Here is a 25,806-nt window from a genome sequence, read left to right as displayed (position 1 = left end):
TAACTTTTGTTTTTTTTAGGCCATAGTCTGGTTTGTGACATTTGGGATATATAGCAAGCTATTGTTTTTATGTTGTGATATTTGTTGTGGTTCATGTAGGTGATTTGGTCAGCTCTGAGTTGCCTTGTTAGTGAGGATTAGAATTAGTTAGAATTAGGTTCTTAAAACTATTCTTGTCCACCTTTTCCAACACAAATGAGAGGGGTTTTTGTTTGTTTGTACATTTTTGTTTTTAGTTATTTTGTTTGGGAGCAAATTTTTGATTTAGAGTTTAAAGAAAAAATTTATGTCCATCTTAATATGTTTTGAGGAATGTAAATGTGCCTTAGCAAAGGGAACTTTTGCTTAACTTGAATTAATTTTAGGTATGCATGTTGTGAGGCAGATGTAAGCTATTACTTGCATTAATAGGTTGATTTCTGATTGACAGCCACCTTTATTCAGTAGGTTAAAGATCTGTGACTTAAGAGTGAATTTAGGCTTATTGATTGTTTTCTTTCACTCTCACTCTCATATGCACACGTGTGCACATATATGTATTGTTTGCATGGACAAACCAGGTATGTCACTTAGCCACCCCAGATTAGAGATAATAAGATATATACCTAAGGATACGTATCTATCTGTGTATACAGATAGATATATATCCTTGTCTAAATTCTTTTTATTTCTATTTGTTTCTGAAACTTCCTGTTTTAAAAACCCAAGTTCCAAAGAGTTACTTTTAATTACTTGAGCTTTGAAAAGAAACCTCATATATACCTTTCTGACTCATGTGTACCTTGCTAGCCAGGTTATTTTATGAGAGATAGTTATTAAATGATATACAGTATTGCTCCAATTTTACATAAAGTGTTCAGCTCTGTGTATGTACTTTTTGTGACTCAGAATTTTTAATGTGACTCCTCAATACTAATGATACTTTTTTTTTAACCTATGAAGAGAATTATTTTAAAATGTATGTACTTTCTGGTGTAGGCAAAGAAGTATGTGTTGCAAATTTCTTAAAAAAAAAAAAAAAAAAGGAAAGAAAAGGCTAATGTATTTATTAGTCACTTAAAGTTATATTTTAGGATTGTTCCAGAGGTCACAGTTACAGTAGTGAGCCTATTGTGTGGCTGTTCGTAAATCCTCCCTCTCTCTCCGAGATCCCACAATTAAACACTGCAGATTAAGTGTGTAATCAGTAACTTTTTCTCCTCATTTTTCTGCCTCCTCCTGGGGGTTTTTCCGGGCTATCTTTTGAACTAGCCATGAGTGATTATTGATATTTGTGTTATTAGGACTCTCTTTAGCTCATTTTGAAAACCCACCCAATGTTGTATACCTTTCTACTTAATATGTTGAGGTCCATACGCAGAATAATGGATACTTTACCCAATTGCAGAGAAAGTATTGATTTGACCTAAGTGAAGGTGAATCTTTAAAGTTGTAAAATAATGTGTTAAAAAGCAGATTTCCCCCATTATTACCTTTAATTTAACTGTGTGCAAACAATATAATTACCACGTTGCTAAGTTTAAACTTGATTGTATTGTGTATATAATAACACCGATTTGTCTTTTAGTCCTGTGTTTTTAAATAGTCTGTGGCTAATTGTGAAAATTAAAATGTGACATTAAGTGAAATGTGTTTTAACCAAAACTCAATATTGAAGGCAAGACTGACATGCAGTTCCTATTACAGAGTCTCCTGATCTGATTTTCATCATTTATAGGATACTGTATCAGTGACATTGCCACATTTCTCTGTTACAAACAGTAACTCACAAACTTTGCTATATATCTTCTTCTTGTAGTCAGGACAAATTAAGATCAGCCACTATCTTTGGCTGTGAGGGAGAGAACAAACTCTCAAACAGCTGCTATTCTTTATGATAACATAGAAAGAGCAAAGCAGGTTCACTGATTTCTTAACCTTGGTTGTTCTTCCCTCTTTTTCCCCTCCCCAAAGGGCTGTTAACCACCACATGATGCTCGTAAAATATTGTCATTTGCCCACTGAAATGGTTATGAAAGTACCTATTTTGCATTTTATGAGAACACAGATACTCATTTAGTAATGTGACCTGTGTAAAGTAATGTTTATATTCCTGAACATACAGCAGCAGCTGACAGACTTTGCCTTATCCTAGTTGCTGCTTCATGTCATGTGGGGTGCCTTTGGTATTACTTAACAATTTTATAGCCCATTAGAATGTTTGACAAGAAGGAAAAATGTAATTGTGTACCTTAAGTTTATATTTACCTGGAACTTTTAATGTTTATAGTATGTTTGTATTAATTTTTAAATGCACATAAATTTCAATGTGCTAGTTACTGCAACCTGACAATCTGAAGAAGAAAGAAACAAAACAACCAGATTAAATGTACATGTGAAAAGGTGCCAAGGGGAGTGATTCCGTGCACACACACACAGACACACACACCCCCACACACCCCATTTAAAGGATATCTGGAAAGACAAAAAGCCCAAAAATCCATTATCATTACAAAGAACCATGTAGAAAAGAATTGTTAAGAGTTGTTCTAGGATCAGAATTCTTCCCACTTTAAAAGGATCTTCCTTGAAGCTTTTCATTGCAGCTGCAGGAATAAACTGTAGTAAATTTTTTTTTTTTTTTTTTTGAGACGGAGTCTCGCTGTGTCGCCCAGGCTGGAGTGTAGTGGCGCGATCTCGGCTCACTGCAAGCTCCGCCTCCCGGGTTCCCGCCATTCTCCTGCCTCAGCCTCCCGAGTAGCTGGGACTATAGACGCCCACCACCGCCCCCGGCTAGTTTTTTGTATTTTTAGTAGAGACGGGGTTTCACCGTGTTAGCCAGGAGGGTCTCGATCTCCTGACCTCATGATCCGCCCGTCTCGGCCTCCCAAAGTGCTGGGATTACAGGCTTGAGCCACCGCGCCCGGCCAGTAAATTTTTTTTATATGATAACAGCCACAAAATATTATCCACATTTAAAATATCTCCTTTCTGAACAGATTTGCTTAGTAACCTTTTAAAAAGCTTAAAAAGAAATATTCCAAAGCAGGTTCTGTAAATTGCTAAAAGATTTTCTTTTCTCAGCTTTTGTGAGTTACATTAAACTTGTGTTAGTTTTTTAAAAACCTGTTAAATAAAATAAATAGGATTGAGTTGAAATTTTGACGTTTTTTGAATCTATATATTTGAATTAAAGCTGAGATTTTAATTGGCAAATTTAATCCATTAATATTACTTTTGATATATAACACCTATCCTAGGTGTGAATAGTACAATTGCATTCTTCTTTGAGGTAGATGCCAAACAAGTCTAACCTACTCACATTCAGCTGTTTCATTATTTAAGCAGCCTGAGGCTTTCAACTGAAATACTCAAGTAAACATTATTTTAAAAAATAGTTAAAACATAATGGTCTTGTGTGTTCCCCATGCTAAATGCTCACATTTAGTACTTTGGATATATAAAGTACATTCCCCAAATAATTTCATGCTACCTCAGATTTAGCCCCCGCCTCCCACACTTTGTATGTCCCCAGAAGAGAGGTCTTTTCCCTGTAAAGTATTAAACATTCGTGTATAGCCTAATGGGAGAGTCTGTTTTTACATCATTATTTTAATTTCCCAAGAAAAGAATTCTAGTCTGTTTACTAGACAGCAATCATGTATTTTCATTTATACAAACATTTATGTGTGTATTTAATTTCGAAAGTTTTGGTTTTTTTTTTTTTTTGGTTATTGATTACATAGGTTTAATTTTTTTTATATTTCCTTTATTTGGTTCTCAAAATAGCAGAGTCTTAGGAAATCTAATGTATCACTGCAGTTGTCATCAGTTTGTCTTTAGAGGACAAATGAAATGATTAATCTAAAAACATTTGTAAAGAGGTGAGAAAAAAAGTTAGTAGGTAAGTTCAGATCAAGTTAATTCTGTTTTTCCACACTTGGGATACACCAGTACTGCATTACATCCTAGTAAATCTTCCGGTTGTGAAATCTACTCCACTACTATAAAATACTTTGCATGATTAGCCCATAGATTATAAGAATTTAGTACACAGAAGCATTTATTTCGTAACTTTTAAATACCAGTTGTCTACAAATCTTTCAGAATATCTGTTAGGAGCATTTGCTGGTACGCTAGAATTCACAAATACATGTAGTATGGCATTACTCATATATTCTTCTCCAAGAGTGGAAGATAACTACTGTTTCTTTACTTTCTTGTTTACTGGATTAGACTTTAAGATTGTTCTATTTTAACCCTAGGTATTATATATTAGCTCCAGTATTTATCTCATTTTGTGACAGATTTAATTTTTATATCCAATGACATTAAGATGTCCCATAATTCAGTGGCATTCTATCTAAGATGCAAAAAGCAGGTCTGCATTGTACATGGTATGTGGGAATGGATGGTCATTAGTGTCTCATGACAGAACCATGTTGTATGAATGCAAGGTTTTTTTTTTTTCCCTTCTTACCCTAAATGAAAACTTAAAATTACTTGTTACATTAAAAAATTCAGTTCAGTAGGTTAATTACTATATGGAAGTTTAGCAAATGTTTGTTTTCACCAGTGCTGGAAATGCTAGGCCATTAGACAAAAATGGCAGCTTTAATTGGGCAAATTTGATAAATGCTTTAGCATACTGGAGTCTAGTAATAAGGTTCTCATGCTCTCTCTCTCTCCTGTTTTTCATTTCCAGTGTTCTATTTAGGTGAGTTTTTGAATTCTGATTTTTCATTTAAGTTCTCCCTCTCCACTTCATGAATAATTACCCCAAAGAGAATGTCTCATTGTCTTAGAAAATGTCAAGCTTAGGTGCCTCTTCAGATGCTCATCGAACACTTGTTTTACTCGAGCTCTTCATATATAAATGTTTCTTTTTCCTTATTGTTGATGTTTTCCATTTGTTTCAAGTAAGCCTTCTGGAGATGATGACAGTATTATGTTGCAGTCTTTCATTTGCTCTGTGTTATGTAAAGCTTATATTTTATTTTGCTAGACAAAAAGAAGACACGTTTGTAAATATGTGATGATTTTATGTTATTCTTATGATTTTATCTCCTCTATCCAGCTAGATATGAAGATAATGTTCATCTGTAATGTTTTCTCCCTCTGTAGGGCCAACATTGCCTAGACAAAACTCACAACTACCTGCTCAAGTTCAAAATGGCCCATCCCAAGAAGAATTGGAAATTCAAAGAAGGTAAATTTGCAAGTTACTGTTTGTGCTTTTTCTTCATGCTTCAGAAGACAAAACAATATCCTGTGTTTAAGTCTTGTCAGCTGTTTAAGAGTCACAACTTTTATTCTTATATTAGTAAGTTTTGCAACTATCATTAATAAGTTACCAGATACTTGTTATGCTCGACATGAGATGTTATAAAATTTCATACCTGTTTTGTTTTTGTTTTTGTTTTTTTGTAAAAATTCTACTCAAGGTACGTTGAAAATATTGTAAATACACTTAACAGAATTCAAAATGTTTTATGGTTCAGGAAGTCTTACTTTTAGAATTATAAAGTGATCTGTGACTGCTGTGGTTTTCATGTGACGAATTTAACTAAAAAGTTGAAAATAGTGTTGGCTGTTTCTGTAACACATTTATCTTCAGATATTACTATAGGGTTTCGTAGTAGAATACAAAATCATTCCCTGCTGGGCAGCATTCTTCCATGACTGGGAGTTCTCTGAAAGTGGGCAGAGTAAGTAGGCTGACAGGCTAACCTTTGGAGTACCAGAATGGGGAGCAGGCAGGCCTCAGAACCGCACAAATGCTGAGCTACTCAAAGCTCCACCTGAAGCCCCAATTCATCTGAGGCAGCTTCTTCAGTTTCTTTAAAGAATAGTCTTCCGTGGTAAATGCCATTCCATTCATTGAGCTGGGGTTGGGGAGGACAGGGGAGGAGCTGGTACATATAGCTGTTCTGCGGATTTATTAATCAGCTTGATTATTGTGGCACTGCTCATTCCTGTTCTCTCTACCTGTTAATCTGAAGTTAGATCTTCCTCAGGTTCCTCTTCCCATGTCTGCTTTGACCGTCTTCAGTATGTGTTCTGGGTTATGGATGCCTCCGCTGCTCCATTTATTTATGTCACAGGCGTTGTTTGTTCTAAGTGCTTAAGTTATATTGGGAAGGGGGAGGGAGTGGAGGGAATAAAAAGCCTTAAACTCATCAGACAATAAACATGACATGATATACTAGAAGATGGTAAATGCTATAGGGAAAAATGGAACAGAGTAAAGAGGATTATATGTTGTGGAGGGGCAGAGGGAAGTGCTGGTTGTCATTTTATTTTATTTTTCCATCCATTACCTATTAGTCTCAGTATTTGTGAGTTTAAATAGATTGGTCAGGGTAGTAGATCTCATTGAGATGAAAAGAAGGAATTAACCAAGCAGATATCTATGTAAATGCATTCTATGCAGAGGCCTTAAGGAAGGATGGTGCTTGTGTGTACAAGGGAAAACAAGGAGGCTGTGGAGGCTGGAGCAGAAGAGAGTATTAGGAGATGAGGTCAAAGGCGTAATAGAGGTCAGATCATGCAGGACCTTGCAGGCTACTCTGAAGAATTTAACCTTTACTCTGAGAGAAAGGAGAATCACCATACAGTTTTGAACATAGGCATGGTCTGACTTAACGTTTTAGCAGAATCAGTCAGGCTGCTCTGTTGAGCCTACACTATTGAGAGACGACTTGAGGCAGGTACAGGGTTGTGACAGCAGCTCAACAAGAAAGCCAGTTAAGAGACTTTTGCAGTGAACTAGGCAGGAGATAGTGGTGGCTTCCACCAGGTAATAGAAGTGGGTGTTGAGAAGTCAGATCCTTATGTCTTGGTGGATTGTATGGTGGGGTATGAGGGAAGGAGAGGGGTTGAGGTTTTTAGGCTAAGCTAGTGGGAAGGATGGAGTTGCCATTAATAGTTGAGAAAGACTGTGGAGCAGGCCTTGTTGGGGGATGTCAGAGATGAATTATGGGGATGCTAGGTTCAGGTTTTTACTGGATGTCTAAGTAGAAATGTTGAATATTAATCTCTAGGAGACTAGGGAAGAATTCTGAACATATAGCTCTTTCCTACCCTTTCTGTCTTCCAGAAATCTCATGATAAATTTGTCCTACTAATGACCACCACCTTCAGTTTTCTACTTGGTCATGGGTTTATTTAAATGCATTTTAATGATGTTTCTGGAATTTTAGTAGAATATTGGGGGAGATTACAGGACTGCTCAATCTACCAACCTGAATAAGAGTCCAGACACTCCTGTATTCTCATCTCCCTGCTCAGCATTCCTTATGGCTGCCTCTCCTCACATCCAGTTTACTTCTTTGGCCTGGCATTTAGGAACTCACCCCGTGTTTGTGTTTCACCCCTCATGACTGTCTCTGTCTACACCATACTCATCTTTCCCTCTGTATTTGTGTGTGGCATTCACCTCTTCTGACATGTCCTTCTCATATCCTTTCTATATTGTCATTTTCTGTAGACTCTTTTCCAGGCACACTGATGTTCTTCTTTTCTGAATTCCTGTAACTTAATCACACAGTATTTTGTATTTTCTTCCTAATTGTTTATTTTACATTTGAGTATTACCTCTGCAGTGAACATATGGGCTAATTTGAGAGTAGAAATCTCAATAAAATTTCTAATAAAAAGTCAAGAAATTTCTGGTACTGAATTAATTCATATGCAGGTTTTGGGGTATAAGACAGAAAATATATATGTTTGCTCTTTAATGTAGTAATTTTCTTCATTTTTGCCTAATTTTTCCCCCACTCTCTAAACCCATGATTTGGAGGAGAAATTATTGACGTTTAGCTGGTAAATGGCCTTTTAGAGACTTCCCAGGTGCTAGGGAAGGCATTACCTAGGAAGGTTGTTGAGTTGATTACGATAACATACTCTTTTCTTGCTGCCTAGGATTTTCTGTGTTTTTTGAGAGTTGGTGGGAGGTTCATGGAGGAGGTGCTCTTTGAGCTGTGCCTAAAGAGGCAATAAAGTAGGAGTTTCCAGTCATAGAAGGGAAAAGCATTCCAGGAAGAAAGAGTAGGCGTGTAAAGGCAAGGAGATGCAAACACACATGCAATGTGAGTACGCTTCCTCCTTTCCCTTCCAGGACCAATGGTGTGGTTAGATGAGGTTGTGTCCACCTTGTAAGGGCCTTATATACTGTGCTAAGAAACTGCTTTTTAAAACTCTTTTCCTGAATTTGTCATATACTAAAAAAGCATCTTGCTTTCTATCACTTTAGTAAATTTCAAATTATAAGAAAGGTATTTGTCATTTTTATTTGACATATATCCCATGCAATCTGTTTTTGCCTGTGGTTAAACCATACTTGGAAAAAGATAATACAAAACTCTAAAATATATACTAAATATTTATGTAGATGCTTAGTACTGGTTTTCACTTTCAGCTGATAGTAGTGCATGACTGGATCTGGTTGTGTAGGCTAGCAAATGGGAAGGATGTATAGCACGATCTAGTGTGAAGTTTGGTTCCCAGTGGAAATTATATTTCCAAACTTTATTTCATGTGGTTATTTATATAAAAATCATTTTTTAAAACTTGATTTAATCTTCAGAGGCACAATAAAATACCCTCAGGCCAACTTTATACTTCATGAACTGAGTGAAATTGTCTGTTAACTTTGGCTGTTTAACTGGCTTTTTTCTATACTATTACTGGAACGTGTAATGAGAAACATCAGTTTGCATTATAAATTCACAGCTGTGAGGATGTGGGTGAGGTGCCAAATGAAAAGAGGAATTAGGTGAAAGTTGGCCAGCTTGGTTTCTTTCCCTTGCTCAGCTCCTAGACACTGGCAGCCAGACCTGTAGAGCCCAGCAAGAAACTAAGATTCCTCTTTGGGAAAATTGCCATTGGCCAAGAGAAGACAGAGATGTTGACACTCATCCTTGCCAGTGAAGCTCATTTACTTAAGGGCCTCTGATCAATTTTGGTACTACTTATAAATATGAACAGACAGCCAAGGATCATCAAACCTTTCAGGCCAACTTCTGTAAAAGAAAGACCAAAACAAAGAGTTGAAATTGTATGAAATTGTATGAAACAGATGCAATGCAGGGAGCAGAAGAAAACCTAAAAATATACTGCATGCAATAGCTTCAGAGAACTAGGAGAGTATATTTCATTGATGAAATAAAAATTGATAGTTATTTTAAATGGATCACTCAGAGAACGAGAAAGTAAACTTGGAGACTTTTTTTAAAAAACTACCTTACCTTTTTTTTTTTTTTTTTTTTTTTTTTTTGAGAAATAGAAGAGCTGGCGCACTGTGGCTCACGCCTATAATCCCAGCACTTTGGGAGGCTGAGGCGGGCAGATCATGAGATCAGGAGTTCCGAAGACCAACCTCGCCAATATGGTCAAACCCGGTCTCTACTAAAAATGCAAAAATTAGCCAGGCCTGGTGGCACGCACCTATAGTTCCAGCCACTTGAGAGGCTGAGACAAAAGAATTGCTTGAACCTGGGAGGTGGAGGTTGCAATTAGCTGAGTTCGTGCCATTGCACCTTAGCCTGGCGACAGAGTGAAATTTCGTATCAAAAAAAGAAAGAAAGAAAGAAAGAAATAGAAGTTTTGAGAACTAAGGTTGAGGAATTTATTCTCTGAAAATAGTCCTAAAACTAAGAGGTGGCATATGAGAAAGAAAGTAAAGTAAGAAGAACAGATTAGAAGGTTCAGCATCCAAATAATAGAAATTCTGTTATTATTTGGGGAGTGGAGAGGAGAACAGAAACATGAAGAAATTGAATTTGCAAATAAATAACAAGAAAATTTGCTGGAACTCATTGATCATCTAGATCAAAGGTCCGCAAACTTTTTCTGGAAAGGGCCAGGTAGTAAACATTTTAGGCTTTGTGGCCCATCTGTGTCATTTGCTAGACTCTTCCTTTGTAGCTCACCATAGACAACATGGAAATAAATGGGTGTAGCCAGATTTGGCCCTAGGGCTGTATACAGTTTGCTAGCTTCTGGTCTAGGTCAAAAAAGCCTGCCAAATTCCAGCCCAGTAACTGGGAAAAATACAAAGACCTCCCACCAAGGCCTCTCACTGTGGAATTTTAGAATGTCCTGGAATAAGTAAGATTTCAAATGCTTGGTAAGGGGTGGTGGGAGCGACGAAGGTGTGGGGGAGCTTCAAAATCCTGAGAGAATCTCTATCCTGAGAGGAGATTTCTTCTGCACAACTTCCTAAGAAGCTATTGGAAGATGTGTTCCGTTAAGATGAAAGAGTGAAGCAAGAATGATGAGCCCATGACAGCATCGAGGAGATAAGAAATCCACTTTAGGAAAGAGATGAGCAATTCCCAGCTCGACTAAGGTGAAATCAAAACCTAGGGAACAGTTGCCGGTTGGTGCCAGGAGGGCTGAAGGCTCCGGACGGGATGTTTCTGAGGGAAAGCAAAACAAAAGAATAGAAAAACCTGACTGTGGTTCTGCTATGTTGGACTATGTTAATTGGGATTACAGTTCTAATGGAGAGTTTGGGGTGAAGTAGGGATAGGTGTATAGAAAAAGAATCAAATTAAAAAAATTACTACTTTGTAGCACCAGAGTAAGAAAGAAATTGTTCTAGAAAGTAAGTGTGATCAGCAGTGAATTATGTGATACGTGAATATTGGTGTATCCAAAGTGGTGTTATGAGTTTATTGGAAAAATGGAGAAGAAAAAGTTTTGGGGGGCTAGGGATGTAGGAATTAAATCATTTGTATAGTAGGAAGTCAGTAGATAACATCTAAATATGAAAAATCTGGAAGTAATAGTTCTAAATGAATTACTGTATTTAGAAACGAGATAAGTACCAGAGTATTGAAAATAATTGCTTCTGGGGAGCAAAATCAGAAGTGGTGAGCGTTAGTAAGAAGATTACTGTTTTGTTATAAGTCTTATAATTTGGCTTTATAAGTTATATATTTCTACTGTTATGTTTAAGTTTTATTTTTAATAGAGTCAGTAGAGTAAATGTCTAAGTGTTAATTCTATTTAGTCCAATACCCTTTATTATTATATCATTATTAAATAGTTTTTGGTTCCTACTCATATAATTAATATTTGACTTGGCCATGATGAGAAAACATATTCTAAGAACCATGAGTCAGTTCTATGTTAGTCTCCACATAGAACCTTAATATAGTTAATATCTATAAATAGTTCACAAATCACCAGTAGTACCTGAAAGTTATAAAAGGGGAATAATAATTGTGACACAGAACTGAGCAGTTGGAGCAATGAGAGTGTATAGCCCTCCTATTGGCCTTCAGAGGCAGGATGGACCAAAAGTTGACCGCCTTCTCTTGTGAGTATCAGCTCTTGCCTCAGCAGCTTTGTAATATTAAAACTTAGCTGTCTGATTACATTTTATCCATTTTTTATTTGTTTACTGATAGTGAAGTGAAATGCCCATGTTATACAATCAAACCATATCTGTGTAGTTTTATTTTCTGAGAAATGTCAATAATAATAGTGTTACTAAATGTTAACAACTCAGAACATTTTTCCTAGACTGTTCCTACTTCGTTTTGTTAAAATTGAAATCACTCTTATTTACCTAGTAACACTATTCATTACAGGTAAAGCTGGGTGAAATGTATTTTGAACCGATGTTACTTAGGTTTTACTTACTTCAAGAAATGTCTTTGAGTCAACATAAACTAAATAATGAATATATATTTAAATCTCAATGTGGGCTGGTGCTTTGTGCATCTATTTACATTTGGGGATAGCTGTTTTGGAGAGAAATAGGTATTTGGGTGGTGGGAGGAACTGTGATTTTTTTAAATGCTTAAAAATAATACTGGTCATTTGCACTATAATTGTTTCTGAATAAAATTTATATTCTCAGAAACTTTCAAATTATTGTAGAATATACAGGCCTAGCTTAAAAGAAAAATTAAAGTAGTCTGTCAGAATTTTTCCGTGGTTCAGAATTAAGCCACTAGTTCTTTGAAAAAAGTCCTCAGACGATTCTATTAATGACTGAAGAAAACAGTTGGAGAGAGAACTCTAGGAAGAGGAGCCATGCGCATTTCCAGTGTGTGAATTGGCAGCAATAATTCTGAGGAAAAGCAAAGTTTATAAATTTGGAAACTCCTCCTAGAAAGCTACACAAATGTCTTGCTTTAGAGGTCAAAACATGAAAGTCAAATTTATAAACCATCAAATTTAGGTGGGAATTATTCATGCCACACAAGATTCGGAAGCCAGAGATATTCTGCTTGAATCACTATTTTGGGAAATCCATTTAGATGGGCATCTTTTCAGCAAGCAGGCTAAAAATTAGCTTAAAGTGTTCAACACTTTCTTTTCTTACCTTCAGAACAAGAAAATAGTAAGAATCTCCTGCAGCTATATGAATTGCCTGCGTGAATCATCTGTCTGTGAACTTAGAAATATTCTCCAGCATTGTGCCCTTTTCCTGTATCAGTAGACACTCCTTATCTTTTATAGCCTGAAAACCCTGGAATATGATGACATGTGGAACAAACTTCTTAAGTCAATACACCCTAGCTGTAAACACTGTTATTCAATAATTCTTTCAGATTCATCTCACTCATGCCTGGCCTTCTGCCTGTGACTTAAGCTTACTTTTTGTATGTGTTAAAAGCATTGTGTTGCTTAGAGAAACAGCCATTAACTTGGTAGTTAAAACCCACAACTAAGAACTTGAATGAGAAAGGAAATGTAGTCATAGACTACTGTTTGGTTCAGCTGTGAGCGGTATTTACATTATCGTGTTAATAAGCCCTGAATATTGATTTTCCATACTGGGAGAAGCATGAGTGGAGTGAGGGAGTTGTAGAAGGCCTCTTCCTGTTAGAAAGTAGATAGCGAAAGCTAAAATGTAAGAAACAGCTACAAGAGTAGGAAATGGGTGGGAGGGTTGGGGCAGTGAACTGCTGATTTCTGTTATAAATTTTAAAAACTATGTATTTGTGTTATTTTGATAAAATAGAAGAAGTAACAAATGTTCAAAGATCTAAAAACTTAGATTTTTTCATCATAGATTTTTTGGGACAGCTAATGTGCTCTTAAATATTTTTCTTTAGCTTCTATATTTAAATTTGTTCTAATTAGAATAATACGTGTGTATCTTTTGCCCTTTGGACCCAACAGATTGCTTAGAGCATTATATTTAAAATGGCCCATAGTTTTTGATTTGTGTCAAATGTTTGAAATTTAATACAAGCTCCAGCTGAGTTTATTAGCTGCAGGTTACTGGAAAAACAACAACCACCAACCCTGACTTTTCTCTGTTTATTATTAAAAGCATTCTTTTGAATACATCTGATTTCTTCCCCTCGTCCCTGCAGGAATATCGTTATCCCTCAAAAACTTTGGCAGCTAGTGATTTATCAAATAGCATAATGAAGTCAGTACTAGATCCTGAAAATCTCATTTTATTGGTAGCCAATATCTCAAACAACTACTCATAAATAAATAAATACTCATAAACTCAGTTTCTTGTGTTTTTCTCTTGCAGTCATTGTTAAGTGTGGTGGTATGTCCAGGAGAGGCTGTGTGTTTTGTGAGAGCAGTGGGGTTGATGTATTTGTCAAATGGGCCTTTTCTTTTGTTGTATAGCCAGCTTAGAAAACATGAAGGAGAGAGCTTTTTGGAAAGATCTTACTGGTGTATTGGTACCTCTGGACGGAACGAAGGATAGCATGCATGTGCTGTCATTTAGCTTTGTCTCTAACTAGAACCACACAGTTTCTTAGCCAGTCCAGAAAGTCCCAATTTGAAATTTCCAAATAATAATTATTGTTATAGCCTACATTGAGCGTTCTTGTGTTCCAAGTACTTCTTAAAGAGCTTTTTAAGTATTACTTCATTTAATCTTCCCCACAGTGCTATGAAATATCTATGTGTAAGATAAAGATACCTTTTTTGGGGGAGGGAGACAGGGTCTTACTCTGTCACCCAGGCTGGGGTACAGGGGGACAGTGTTAGCTCTCGACAATGTCACAGCCACCTCCATCCCCAGGAGGACAATGTGACAATGTCACAGCCACCTCCATCCCCAGGGTTCAAGTGATCTGATCCTCCTGCCTCAGCCTCCCAAGTAGCTGGGATTACAGGCACATACCACCAGGCCCGGCTAATTTTTGTAATTTTAGTAGAGACAGGGTTCCATCATGTTGGCCAGGCTAGTCTCGAACTCCTGACCTCAGGTGATCCATTGGCCTCGGCCTCCCAAAGTGCTGGGATTACAGGCATGAGCCACCATGCCTGGCAAAGATAACTTTTTTTTAGGGAAAGTTAATTGACACTTTTCCTAAAGACAGTTTGGAACCATGTGTCAAAAATCTTAAATTCATACCTTTTCACCTAGCAAAATTTGTGTCCTTATTGATCCTATAGAAACAGAAAAAGATTGAAAGATGAAGACAGATGTTGTTGCAGTATTGCCAATAGTGTTAGGATAACTTAATATCCTACTATAGGAGATTGCTTAGACTCTGGACAGCTAAACAATCGAATATTATTATGCACTCATGGAAAATAAAGATGCTGAACTAAGTGCCTTAGGATAACACACTCTCTCTCTCTCTCTCTCTCTCTCTCTCTCTCTCTCTCTCTCTCTCTCTCTCTCTCTCTCTCTCTCTCTGTGTGTGTGTGTGTGTGTGTGTGTGTGTGTGTGAGTGATTCCAGTCAGAGTTGTACACACAGGCAGGTCCTCATCCTAGATAGCCTCAATTTTACTAGCTTATGTCTTTTTCCTTCCTCCCTTCCTTCCCTTCTTTTTCCTCCTTCCCTTCTTTTTTTTCCTTCTTCCCTTCCTCCTTTTCTTTCAGTTTTTGGAGACAAGGTCTCGTTCTGTTGCCTGGGGCTGATGAGTGGTGATGCAATCTTAGCTTACTGTAGCCTCAGACTCCTAGGCCCAAGCAATCCTTCTCCCTCAGCCTCCCAAGTAGCTGGGAATACAGGTGCATGCCACCATGCCTGGCTGATTTTAAATTTTTTTGTAGAGATAGGTCTTGCTTCATTGCCCAGGCCCATCTTGAACTCTTGGCCTCAAACAGTCCTCCCACCTCAGCCTCCCGAAGTGCTAGGATTACGGGCCTGAGCCACTTCACCCAGACCAACTTTCACAATATATTAAGTGAGAGAAAGGAAAGCAGATTTCACAGTAGCGAGAAATGATCACATTTTATTACGTTTTTAAAGTTTATGTGTGTATTTTTACACGAGGGAAAGTCTATCGGGGGAGGGTGTGTATGGGGGAGGGTGTGTGTATGTGTGTATGTATATGTGTATATATAGATGTTATATCTTTATATACATATGTTGATGATAGTTGCCTCTGGATATGAGATTTCAATCATTTAAAGTTTATTTCTTCTTTCTTGACCCTTTTTCATTCCGTAAACTTTTTTTGTTTTTTGTTTTTTGTTTTTTTTTTTTTTTTTTTTGAGATGGATTCTTGCTCTGTCACCCAGGCAGGAGTGCAGTGGCATGATCTCGGCTCACTGCAGCCTCTGCCTCCCAGGTTCAAGCGATTCTTCTGCCTCAGCCTCCCAAGTAGCTGGGATTATAGGCGCACGCCACCACGCCTGGCTAATTTTTTATATTTTTGGTAGAGATGGAGTTTCCCCATATTGGCCAGGACATCCTGATCTTGAACTCCTGACCTCAGGTCATCCACCCGTCTCGGCCTCCCAAAGTGCTAGGATTAGAGGTGTGAGTCACTGCACCTGACCCATTCAGTAAATATTTATTGAGCTACTGCTGTGGCCAACCGTTGTATTTTCTGAAATGATAATTATTATTTGTACAGTTAAATTTGATGTTAAGAAGGATATTGCAATTTTACAAAGTTTTTCATTAAATGATTAAAATAATAACTTGGTTATTAAAGTGGTATGTTATTTGGAAAATTCATTTACTTGCAACAGTACTCATGAAAAGTACAGAATAAAATGAAATGTTAGTGTAATGTGCTGAAGCATTCAGCCAGTATGATGCTAATAGGAGAAATGATTTTTATTTGTATGCAACAGTCTCTATCCAAGGTAGTCTTCATGTGGGAGGAGAGATGTTTGCATGCTCTACATTGCTTTTATTTGACTCAGAAATAAAGTTTACATAGGTGAAAAGAATCACTGTTTCATGATGAGTAGCCGTAGATGCATGTTTTTACCTTTTTTTTTTTTTCCCAGACAACTGCAAGAACAGCAACGGCAAAAGGAGCTGGAGCGGGAAAGGCTGGAGCGAGAAAGAATGGAAAGAGAAAGGTTGGAGAGAGAGAGGTTAGAAAGGGAAAGGCTGGAGAGGGAGCGACTGGAACAAGAACAGCTGGAGAGAGAGAGACAAGAACGGGAACGGCAGGAACGCCTGGAGCGGCAGGAACGCCTAGATCGGGAGAGGCAAGAAAGACAAGAACGAGAGAGGCTGGAGAGACTGGAACGGGAGCGGCAAGAAAGGGAGCGACAAGAACAGTTAGAAAGGGAACAGCTGGAATGGGAGAGAGAGCGCAGAATATCAAGTGCTGGTAAGAAGTTTACAAACTCTTCTGTGTTCTATCTGAGCTTGGATGATGTCTCTTGTGTAGTCATGTGTTAAAATATTTCACATTTGAGATGTTTGGGATTAAGCCATACAATTTGAAATTATGAAAAATATGCAGCAATTACTACTTTAACATTTTCTTTTTATTTCTCTCTGTATTGCTTTTATTGCTTGGAGATTTAAAGAAAGCTCTTGGAAATTTTTATTCTGCCATTCTAATTCTTCTGACTCCCTATAAATTGGCTATAAAGTGTAAGTGTGTTTTTATGGGAAATTTTTTATACTGGATGAACTTCAAATATATTTCCCTCATGAGATCACTTAAATTGTCTCAAATACTATAGTACTATAGTACCATTCAACAAGAAATTTGCTTGATTACATTCTAAAGATTTTGGAGGAAGAATTATTTTAGAGAAATATTCTCTAAAACTGACTAATTATTTAAATATACTTTCTAGTATTACGAAAAATTAGTGAAAATTATGAAATCTGATGGAATTACTGAAAGACATAAGGGTTAATATATGGCTGAAAGTTTGAGATATTTTAACATTTATTAAAATTAACATTCATTATAGGATTTAAGAATACTCCTTATGGCCTATATAAAAAGTCTCAATGTGGTTTGATTAAGCAGTGGTTGGTTGGTTGGTTTATTAAGTTACTTTATGTATTTTTAGCTACCTAATTATTTTCTGGAGTTATGACCAACAAAACAAAACTTTTCCACAAGTAAGCATTGAATAGGAGGTTTCTCACCTCATTAAATGTTTTACCAACTTTACTAGTTTTGCTATTTGTTGTTTTTAAAAAAAACACTAAATTTATTCTTCTGTTTATGGTCCTATTGTGATTTTAATGTCCTTTTTCTTGTCTAAATAAAAGTTAAGACTAATACTGGCTTTTTCTTGTAAAAGAAATTAGTCAATAAATTTGTTAATCCACTTATTAGATAAAAAGGAAACTTATTTCATCCCCTTCTGAATCTCAAAATGTATTTACAAGTTAAAATATTCTTGGGTGAAAATAGTTATTTGCATTTGTGCCTAATTCTCTGATACTAACTGTAGTCTACATTTATACATTGTGTCTGAATGCTGGTTTTGTGGCTTCACTAGCTCCCTTTTTCTCTCTCCTTTTTTATCCTGTCTTTTGCTGCTGCTTTCCACCTTCTGTCCAGCTCCATCTTCAGACAGCTCCCTGTATAACGCTCCACTTCCTGAGTATTCCAGTTGCCAGCCTCCTTCAGCACCTCCTCCATCATACGCTAAAGTCATCTCAGCTCCAGTGTCAGATGCCACTCCTGATTATGCTGTAGTGACTGCTTTGCCACCTACTTCCACACCCCCTACACCACCACTGCGACACTCAGCGACACGTTTTGCAACATCTTTAGGTTCAGCCTTCCACCCTGTTCTTCCCCATTACGCTACAGTTCCTCGTCCTCTGAACAAAAACTCTCGACCTTCTTCTCCTGTGAACACACCCTCTTCTCAGCCTCCAGCTACGAAGCCCTGTGCCTGGTCTACTTCCAATTTTTCGCCCCTCCCTCCATCTCCTCCAATAATGATTAGCAGCCCCCCAGGCAAAGCTACTGGTCCAAGGCCTGTCCTCCCTGTTTGTGTTTCTTCTCCTGTGCCCCAAATGCCTCCATCACCGACAGCACCCAATGGGCTGGTTGAATCTGTAACATATCCAGTGTCTCCACCGCCTACCTCAGGGCCAGCAGCTCCTCCGCCGCCGCCTCCACTGCCTTCCCTCGCATCACTCTCACACTGTGGATCTCAAGCTTCTCCTCCTCCAAGCACCCCTATTGCCTCAACTCCCTCATCCAAGCCTAGTGTTCTCCCTTCTCCCTCTGCAGCTGCCCCTGCCTCTGTTGAGACTCCTCTAAACTCTGTGCTGGGAGACTCTTCTGCTTCTGAGCCAGGCTTGCAGGCAGCCTCTCAGCCGGCCGAGACTCCAGCCCAACAGGGTAAGGCTTTCTTTATTGCTACTAACAGCTAATCACTTGAAAATGTTATATAGCAGCAACTTTAATTGCCTGAATGGATGGGTAGGATGGTTTTGATCCTTGAACATTTATATGCCAGTGCCATGTTTTTTTTTTTTAATTAAAAAAATTAAAGTAGAAAAATGTTTTTCCTGTTGGATTAATTGCATTTGGATGAACTTCCATATTGAACTAGGTTTTGATATCTTTTATAGTACCACAGTTAAAGATGTTTTCTAGTATTTAAGAGCCCTCATAATACATTTCTTTATTTTTTTTCTTTTTTCTTTTCTTTTCTTTTTTTTCTTTTTTCTTTTTTTTTTTTTTTTTTTTTTGAGACACAGTCTTGTGTTGCCCAGGCTGGAGTACAGTGGCACGATCTCAGCTCACTGCAACCTCTGCCTCCCGGGTTGCAGCAATTCTCCTGCCTCAGCCAACTGAGTAGCTGGGGTTACAGGCACATGCCACCACGCCCAGCTGATTTTTGTATTTTTAGTAGAGATGGGGTTTTGTCATGTTGGCCAGGCTAGTCTTGAACTCGTGACCTCATGTGATATGCCCCCTTTGGCCTCCCAAAGTTGCTGGGATTACGGGTGTGAGCCACCACACCCAGCCAATACATTTTTTCACTGGGAAAACTTTGCTTGACACATTGATCTACCACACAATAAATACATGATCTAAATTTTTTTCCTTTATTTTCTGGGACACTTAGATATATTTAGTGCCCAACTGTAGTCATTAGGTACATCATCCCAGAGTTTCCTTTGGAGCAGTTCTGATCTTGGGCCCTGTTTCCTTCTTGCCTTTCCTATATTAGATGCTCCATGTTGGACTTTCAGGATAGGTGTCACCCTAACCCTTGCAGCATTATGACTTTGCAGGAGGAGTAGAGAGGATGGCAGGCTTGGCATATGCCCTAAAGAGTTCCAAGGTCCAAAATTACAATAAGTAGTGGCTTGAAGGGGTAATTGTTGACTTACCAAATTTGTTTACAAGGTTAGTCAGAATTCTAAGATGTTCAGTTTGGTTTCACCGTGACAGTTATACTGTACAAAATGGGCACAGCCAGCCTGACAAAGTGACCTACTGTACCCTCAGAACTCTTAACCACCGCTACAGAAGGGACAGATTATTTCTAGATGCTTCTTTCAACAATTTATGTTTTCTGCTTGTGTAACGGCTCAAGCTGAAAAAGTTAGCAACTACCACCCAGTGTGCAAAATAGCATTTTATTCGTTCTGAAAACAGCCCTCTTAAACCTTAACTAAAGAAGCATCTACTATTTCAGTATTCTGTTATTAAATAACTTTTTGTTCACTCCTTTTGTGATTTTATAACATTTGAATATTTCTTTTCTTGGCCCCCATTTTGTGGGATAAAACAACTCTGCTTCAAATTCTATGGTATTTAATTGTTTCCGAGCGTTATTTTGAGGTTTGACTTTGTACTAGTAAATTCCTTTACTTCAGTGATTCTCAACCTTGGCTATCCATTGAATTTAAATGTTAAGAATTTTTAAAATACTGAAGCCTGGGACTTACTCCTCCTTCATGTTTTTAATCCAGCCACTTTGACTGTAAACAACTAAATGTATGTGTTCACTGTTACTGAATTTACTGTCTCAACACTTAAGGTTAATGTGGATTATTTTGGGTCTTACTTCAAGTAGTACTAACTGCCATTGTATATACTAATTTGTGTTTTCAGGGATGCTTACCTCTCTTCCAAATTTTATAAGTATTTATTTTGCTTATTTACCAAATCCCCATGAACAAAAAATCTTAATTAGATGATCTGTTGCATAGTTCTGTTACTAAAGCTCTAACATAAAGTAAGTAGTTATATGTACTTTGACCTTACATTTCAGTAGCTTTCAAAACTGACTGGAATTTTACAACTATGATAAATTGAACTCATTAAGTAAATACATGAGTCAGTTTAATTTAGCATGGCATTCTGCGTACCTTCCCACATAAAATAATATCACTCAGCTCTATTGTTGATGGTCTTACTTAACATTTCTCTCTCTCAGGCATTGTCTTGGGACCACTTGCACCTCCACCTCCTCCACCACTCCCACCAGGGCCTGCACAGGCTTCAGTAGCACTCCCTCCTCCCCCAGGGCCCCCTCCACCTCCTCCACTCCCATCCACTGGGCCTCCACCGCCCCCTCCTCCCCCTCCTCTCCCTAATCAAGTACCCCCTCCTCCTCCACCACCTCCTGCCCCACCCCTCCCTGCATCTGGATTCTTTTTGGCATCTGTGTCAGAAGACAATCGCCCTTTAACTGGACTTGCAGCTGCAATTGCCGGAGCAAAACTTAGGAAAGTGTCACGGGTAAGTAGCTTTCTGAAATTTGTTTTTTAATATGTCTTATTCTTCCTAAATATCTAAAATGTTGAATTTATTGTATTCTAATTTTATGAACTGTTATGAACTTCATTTATTTAACAAATTGAAATAATTTAACTGGGCGCAATGGCTTAGACCTGTATAATCCCTGCACTTTGAGAGGCTGAGGTGGGCAGATCACCTGAGGTCAGGAGTTAGAGACCAGGCTGGCCAACATGGTGAAACCCTATCTCACTAAAAATACAAAACTTAGCCAGGTGTGTGACACATGCCTATAATCCCAGCTGTTTGGGAGGCTGAGGCAGGAGAATCACTGGAACCCGGGAGGTAGAGGTTGCAGTGAACCGAGATCGTGCCACTGCACTCCAGCCTGGGTGACAGAGTGAGACTTCGTTTCAAAAAATAAAGTAAATAAAAAATTAAGAATTGATATAATTAAAATTTTTATAGTAAAGTTGTAAAAATAGTATAAATAATTTCTATAAATTCATCACCTAGATTCACCCATTAACATTTTACCAGTATTTGCTTTTTTATTCCTTCTTCGGGTATGTTTCCTTCTTTACACATGCACTTTTTTTTTTTTTTTTTTCTTTTGAGACAGAGTTTCACTCATGTTATCCAGACTGGAGTGCAGTGGCGCGATCTCAGCTCACTGCAATCTCCACCTCCCAGGTTCAAGTGATTCTGCCTCAGCCTCCTGAGTAGCTGGGATTACAGGCGCCAACCACCATGCCCAGCTAATTTTTGTATTTTTAGTAGAGATAGGGTTTCATGATGTTGACCAGGCTGGTCTTGAAATCCTGACCTCAGCACCTGCCTCAGCCTCCCAAAATGCTGGGATTACAGTTGTGAGCCATCGCACCTGGCCTACACATGCACTTTTGTTTGAATGATTTGAGAGTAACTCAGAGACACAAGCTTCTATTTTCCTAAGTACCTCAGTGCGAATTTTATAAGAACAAGGACATTTACCTGCATAACCAGTAATATAATTATCAAAATCGGGAAAGTTAACATTGATAGAATACTGTAATCTACGAATGTATTAATATTCAAATTTTGTCTGTAGTCCAATGACATCTTTAGTGACAATTTTTTTCATAGTGCAAGATCATTTACTGCATTTAGTTCTAATGTCTCTTTGATCTACTTTATGATAATTCCTCAATCTTTCACAATACTAGCATTTTTGAAGACTGTAGGCAGTTATTTTGCCTGTTATCCTTCAGTTTGGCTTATCTGATTTTTCGTCAAGCTTAGATTCAAGTTATGCAGGGGTTGTTTTAGCAGGAATATTATCAAAGCAAAGTTATGCCCTTTTCAGGGCAACACAGGAAGAGACACATGATACTGTTTCATTGCATTCTTGTTGATAGTAGTTTTGATAAACTCTTGTTGGTATATAAAATCAATGCTAAGAATCTATTGGTTCTTAAAGCTTAAAAATAATATTTAGATTTTTAAAATTAATGCTGATGTTTCCTTCTGTTTTAGCTGTAATAATAAAAATATGGTTGTCTAACATAGGAGTTGATTATGTCTGTGTATTCTCATTAAGATGGAGGATGCCTCTTTCCCAAGTGGAGGGAATGCTATTGGTGTGAACTCAGCCTCATCTAAAGCAGATACAGGCCGTGGAAATGGACCCCTTCCTTTAGGGGGTAGTGGTTTAATGGAAGAAATGAGTGCCCTGCTGGCCAGGAGGTAAGGAATTTCATTATAATGGACATGCCCAGAATTGAGAGGATTTTAATTTTATTCCAAATACAACTAACTAGATGCACTTCTTTCCTCATAGAGAAGTGGTTTTTATACTGAATCAGATAATATTTTTAAAAATTGAATTTGCCTTCTTTGTAGGAGAAGAATTGCTGAAAAGGGGTCAACAGTAGAAACAGAACAGAAAGAGGACAAGGGTGTAAGTTAATGAAGATAATCTATCTTAAAATATGGTATTCAAGCACAGCCATTCAGGAAATAGTGTCAGCATTTATTTAATTTGAACTTAATTAGTTTGAACTTATATTTGCTAATTTTTAACTATGCATGTGCAGTGGCTTGTTTTGACTGTTATTTATAAATTTTTAATGGCAGTCTTAGTAAAATGAGTTGAGTATTTGGAGTTGTGGGAAAAGCATTGAAGTTCAAACCTGTGGAGTTTAATTCTGTTCCTTAAATGAGTGAATGACATTTCATCTCTTAGAATCTCAGTTCCCTTGCATTAATTTAAAAGGAAGGAATTAGCCTAAATTCTTATGTTTCCCCTAGGAGCTCGATGGTTATTGGCTGTGCCCCTTAAGAGTGTATCCTTCATGCCCTCCTCCCTGATTCAGCTGGGCACAGTCTGCTTTGTCTGTGCTATATATTGGTGTGCAACAAATAATATGTTTCCCTTGCTCCATTTGGCTGCCTTTGATACCATTCCTCAAATCTGTCTCTGTGTCTGGCTTTGTAGCATTGGCTAGTGAAAGTTCTCAGGGAGAACACATGAGGAAAGGAACTGTGGGGAGGGTTGAAGGGGAGGTGATTGAAAACAGGAGAAGAAGGAAGTCTAAGCTGAAATGAAAGGGAGAGAAGACCGATAAAAGAGAAAGTGGGGAGTGGCAGAAAGAATATTAGAAGTGCACTTGTAAAACACTAAATGTATATAGCAGCAGGGGAGTGGTAGATGTGATATTAATATGTATCTGTATATTTAGGAAGATTCAGAGCCTGTAACTTCTAAGGCGTCTTCAACAAGTACACCTGGTAAGTTCAAGATAAATATTTTAACCTTTATAAACTTTCTCTGAAAGTATTAATACTCCCCAGTTAAAAATTCCCTGTTTCCCCATGTTTGGACCAAGTGACTAGGCACCAAAATGCCAGAGTTCTTTGTTCACACCTGAAAGCATTAATTAACTGTTTTCCTCCTGGAAGCTGCTGTTACTTTCTTGAGGTTACTTACTAAAACAAGGAAAATATTAATGTACTATTAGATGACGAGAAGTATTTTTCATAATTGTTTTCCTAAAGGTAAAAATAAAGTGAGCATGTTAGTTAGTACTGCAGTTTCCCTCAGAACATTCTCAAATTGAGAAGGGTATCCTAGCCATTCATTTGGGTGATATTGATAATTAAGGGAATAAAGTTTCTGATTTGTAAACTTAAAAAGTCTCCTTAAAATTTTGGGGAAGTATTCTTGAATTCAGTGAAATTTCTGACATTGAGAATTCTTGAGCATCCAGTAAATCACCTAGAATATTAACAAAGTATATTTCACTAGAGGTACTTGATGAGTGCTGTATCCAAGATGAGAATACGAACTCATTACATATTCACATGTTATTTCTTCATATTTGATTAAAGACTAAGGGCTGGACTATCCAACTCCTTATATATTCTGGAATGAAACAACATAAATAAACTTGGTGAGTTAATATCTAGAGTGGTCCATAGGAAACCAGTATAGAGAAATGCTTATATTCCTACAGTTTTGATTTAAAGACAACCAATTGCATCTACAGTTACCTTTTTAATTTTCATTGTTTTATTTTTTCGAGATGGAGTCTCACTCTGTTGCCCAGGCTGGAGTGCAGTGGTGCGATCTTGGCTCACTGCATCCTCCACCTCCTAGGCTCAAGTGATCCTCCCCCCTTAGGCCCCCAACCCCCCAAGTGGCTGAGGCCACAGGCACATGGCACCACTCCTGGCTAATTGTTTGCATTTTTGGTAGAGATAGGGTTTCACCATGTTGCCCAGGCTGGTCTCAAACTCCTGAACTCAAGTGATCCAGCTGGTTCAGTCTCCCAAAGTGCTAGGATTACAGGCGTGAGCCACAATGTGCCACCTAGAATTCCCTTTTTTTTTTTTTAAGTACTTCTGTTTTTGTTTTTTGTGATTGTAATCCATCTTTTCGCACACCCCCCACCCCATTCCTCATTCTCATTATTAAATAGTGACTCTTCAGTAGACTGATTGCTGTACCATAATTAACATCGTGGCTTTGTTTTCCCTCTGAATAGAATTCAATTTATGTTACTTTAATGAAAAATTCACTGCTTTGTGACCCACTTATTTTAGCTTTATCCTTCTTTCTGTAAGCCAAAATTAATTATATATGCTGTCATTAGTACCGCATAGATGTTGTAAATCTGAACCATACTTTGGGGTCACAGAACCTTTAGAATATGATGAGAGCTATAGATCCTTTTTCCAGGGAGGAAAATTGTATTTTTATTCAGATTTGTTCATAATTTCAGAATGTTCATGAATTTCTTGAAGGTTATCCGTGGACTCCAAGTTAAAAATTCCTTATAATGTATAACCCCTTATATAAAATATGAAAAACTAATGTGCAGATTTTGTGTGTGTGTCATATATATAAGCAAAAAGGGCAGGGCCTCTTTTGTCACTTGTTTCATTCCGTTTTTAAATTGACATTGTGTCAGGCACCTGAAGTGAAAGGTGCAGGTCCTAAGCACAAAAAAACTCTTCCCAGCTGGGAAGATGAGACACACAGGTGTAAAGTTAACCTTTTACAACCACATGTTGAATACTAAGTAATGTGTGTCAAAGAGGGAGGAGATGACACATACGAGTCACCTGAGTCATCTTTGTAGAAAAAAGTGACATCTTAGTATGCCTTGAAGAGTATTTAGTTTGGCTGAAAGTGAGGGAAGGTGTGATATTTCAGAATGTAAGTATCGCTTGGGTAAAGGTATGGAGTTGGAGATGAGCAAGAAGAGATTAGGAAATAGGAAATAGACTAGAACGGGGAATTCTTTTTGAAGAGTGTTGTGGGGGAAAGTTTGGAAATATGAGTTAGAAACAAAAATGTTGAGAGCCTTTTATAAAATTATGAAGAGTTTAGACTTTATCCTGCCAGTACTGAGTTCAGTGGACATTTAATCCACTGAAACTGTTTGAGGCACATTAAAATGGCACTTGCGGTT

The 25,806-nt window shown here is 37.6% G+C and overlaps 1 protein-coding gene across 5 annotated transcripts in view; it reads left to right on the top strand.

Moving 5' to 3' along the window:
* Positions 1–25,806, top strand: part of ENAH (ENAH actin regulator) — a 168,701-nt gene that overhangs the window by 127,681 nt on the left and 15,214 nt on the right. For 2 of the 5 annotated variants that reach the window (XM_030936124.1, XM_030936123.1), the window contains exons 4-10: positions 5,104–5,188; positions 16,170–16,501; positions 18,386–18,496; positions 20,550–20,854; positions 22,431–22,576; positions 22,733–22,790; positions 23,572–23,620. In XM_030936124.1, the coding sequence (XP_030791984.1) occupies positions 5,104–5,188; positions 16,170–16,501; positions 18,386–18,496; positions 20,550–20,854; positions 22,431–22,576; positions 22,733–22,790; positions 23,572–23,620 (1,086 nt within the window). Of the gene's footprint in view, positions 1–5,103; positions 5,189–16,169; positions 16,502–17,701; positions 18,497–20,549; positions 20,855–22,430; positions 22,577–22,732; positions 22,791–23,571; positions 23,621–25,806 lie in introns of all 5 variants that reach the window. The other 3 variants (XM_030936126.1, XM_030936125.1, XM_030936122.1) reach the window with 2 other exon arrangements.

This window comes from Rhinopithecus roxellana, chromosome 8 (genome assembly GCF_007565055.1).
Source record: "Rhinopithecus roxellana isolate Shanxi Qingling chromosome 8, ASM756505v1, whole genome shotgun sequence".
Lineage (NCBI taxonomy): Eukaryota > Metazoa > Chordata > Mammalia > Primates > Cercopithecidae > Rhinopithecus > Rhinopithecus roxellana.
This window is presented reverse-complemented; position numbering and strand designations above follow the sequence as displayed.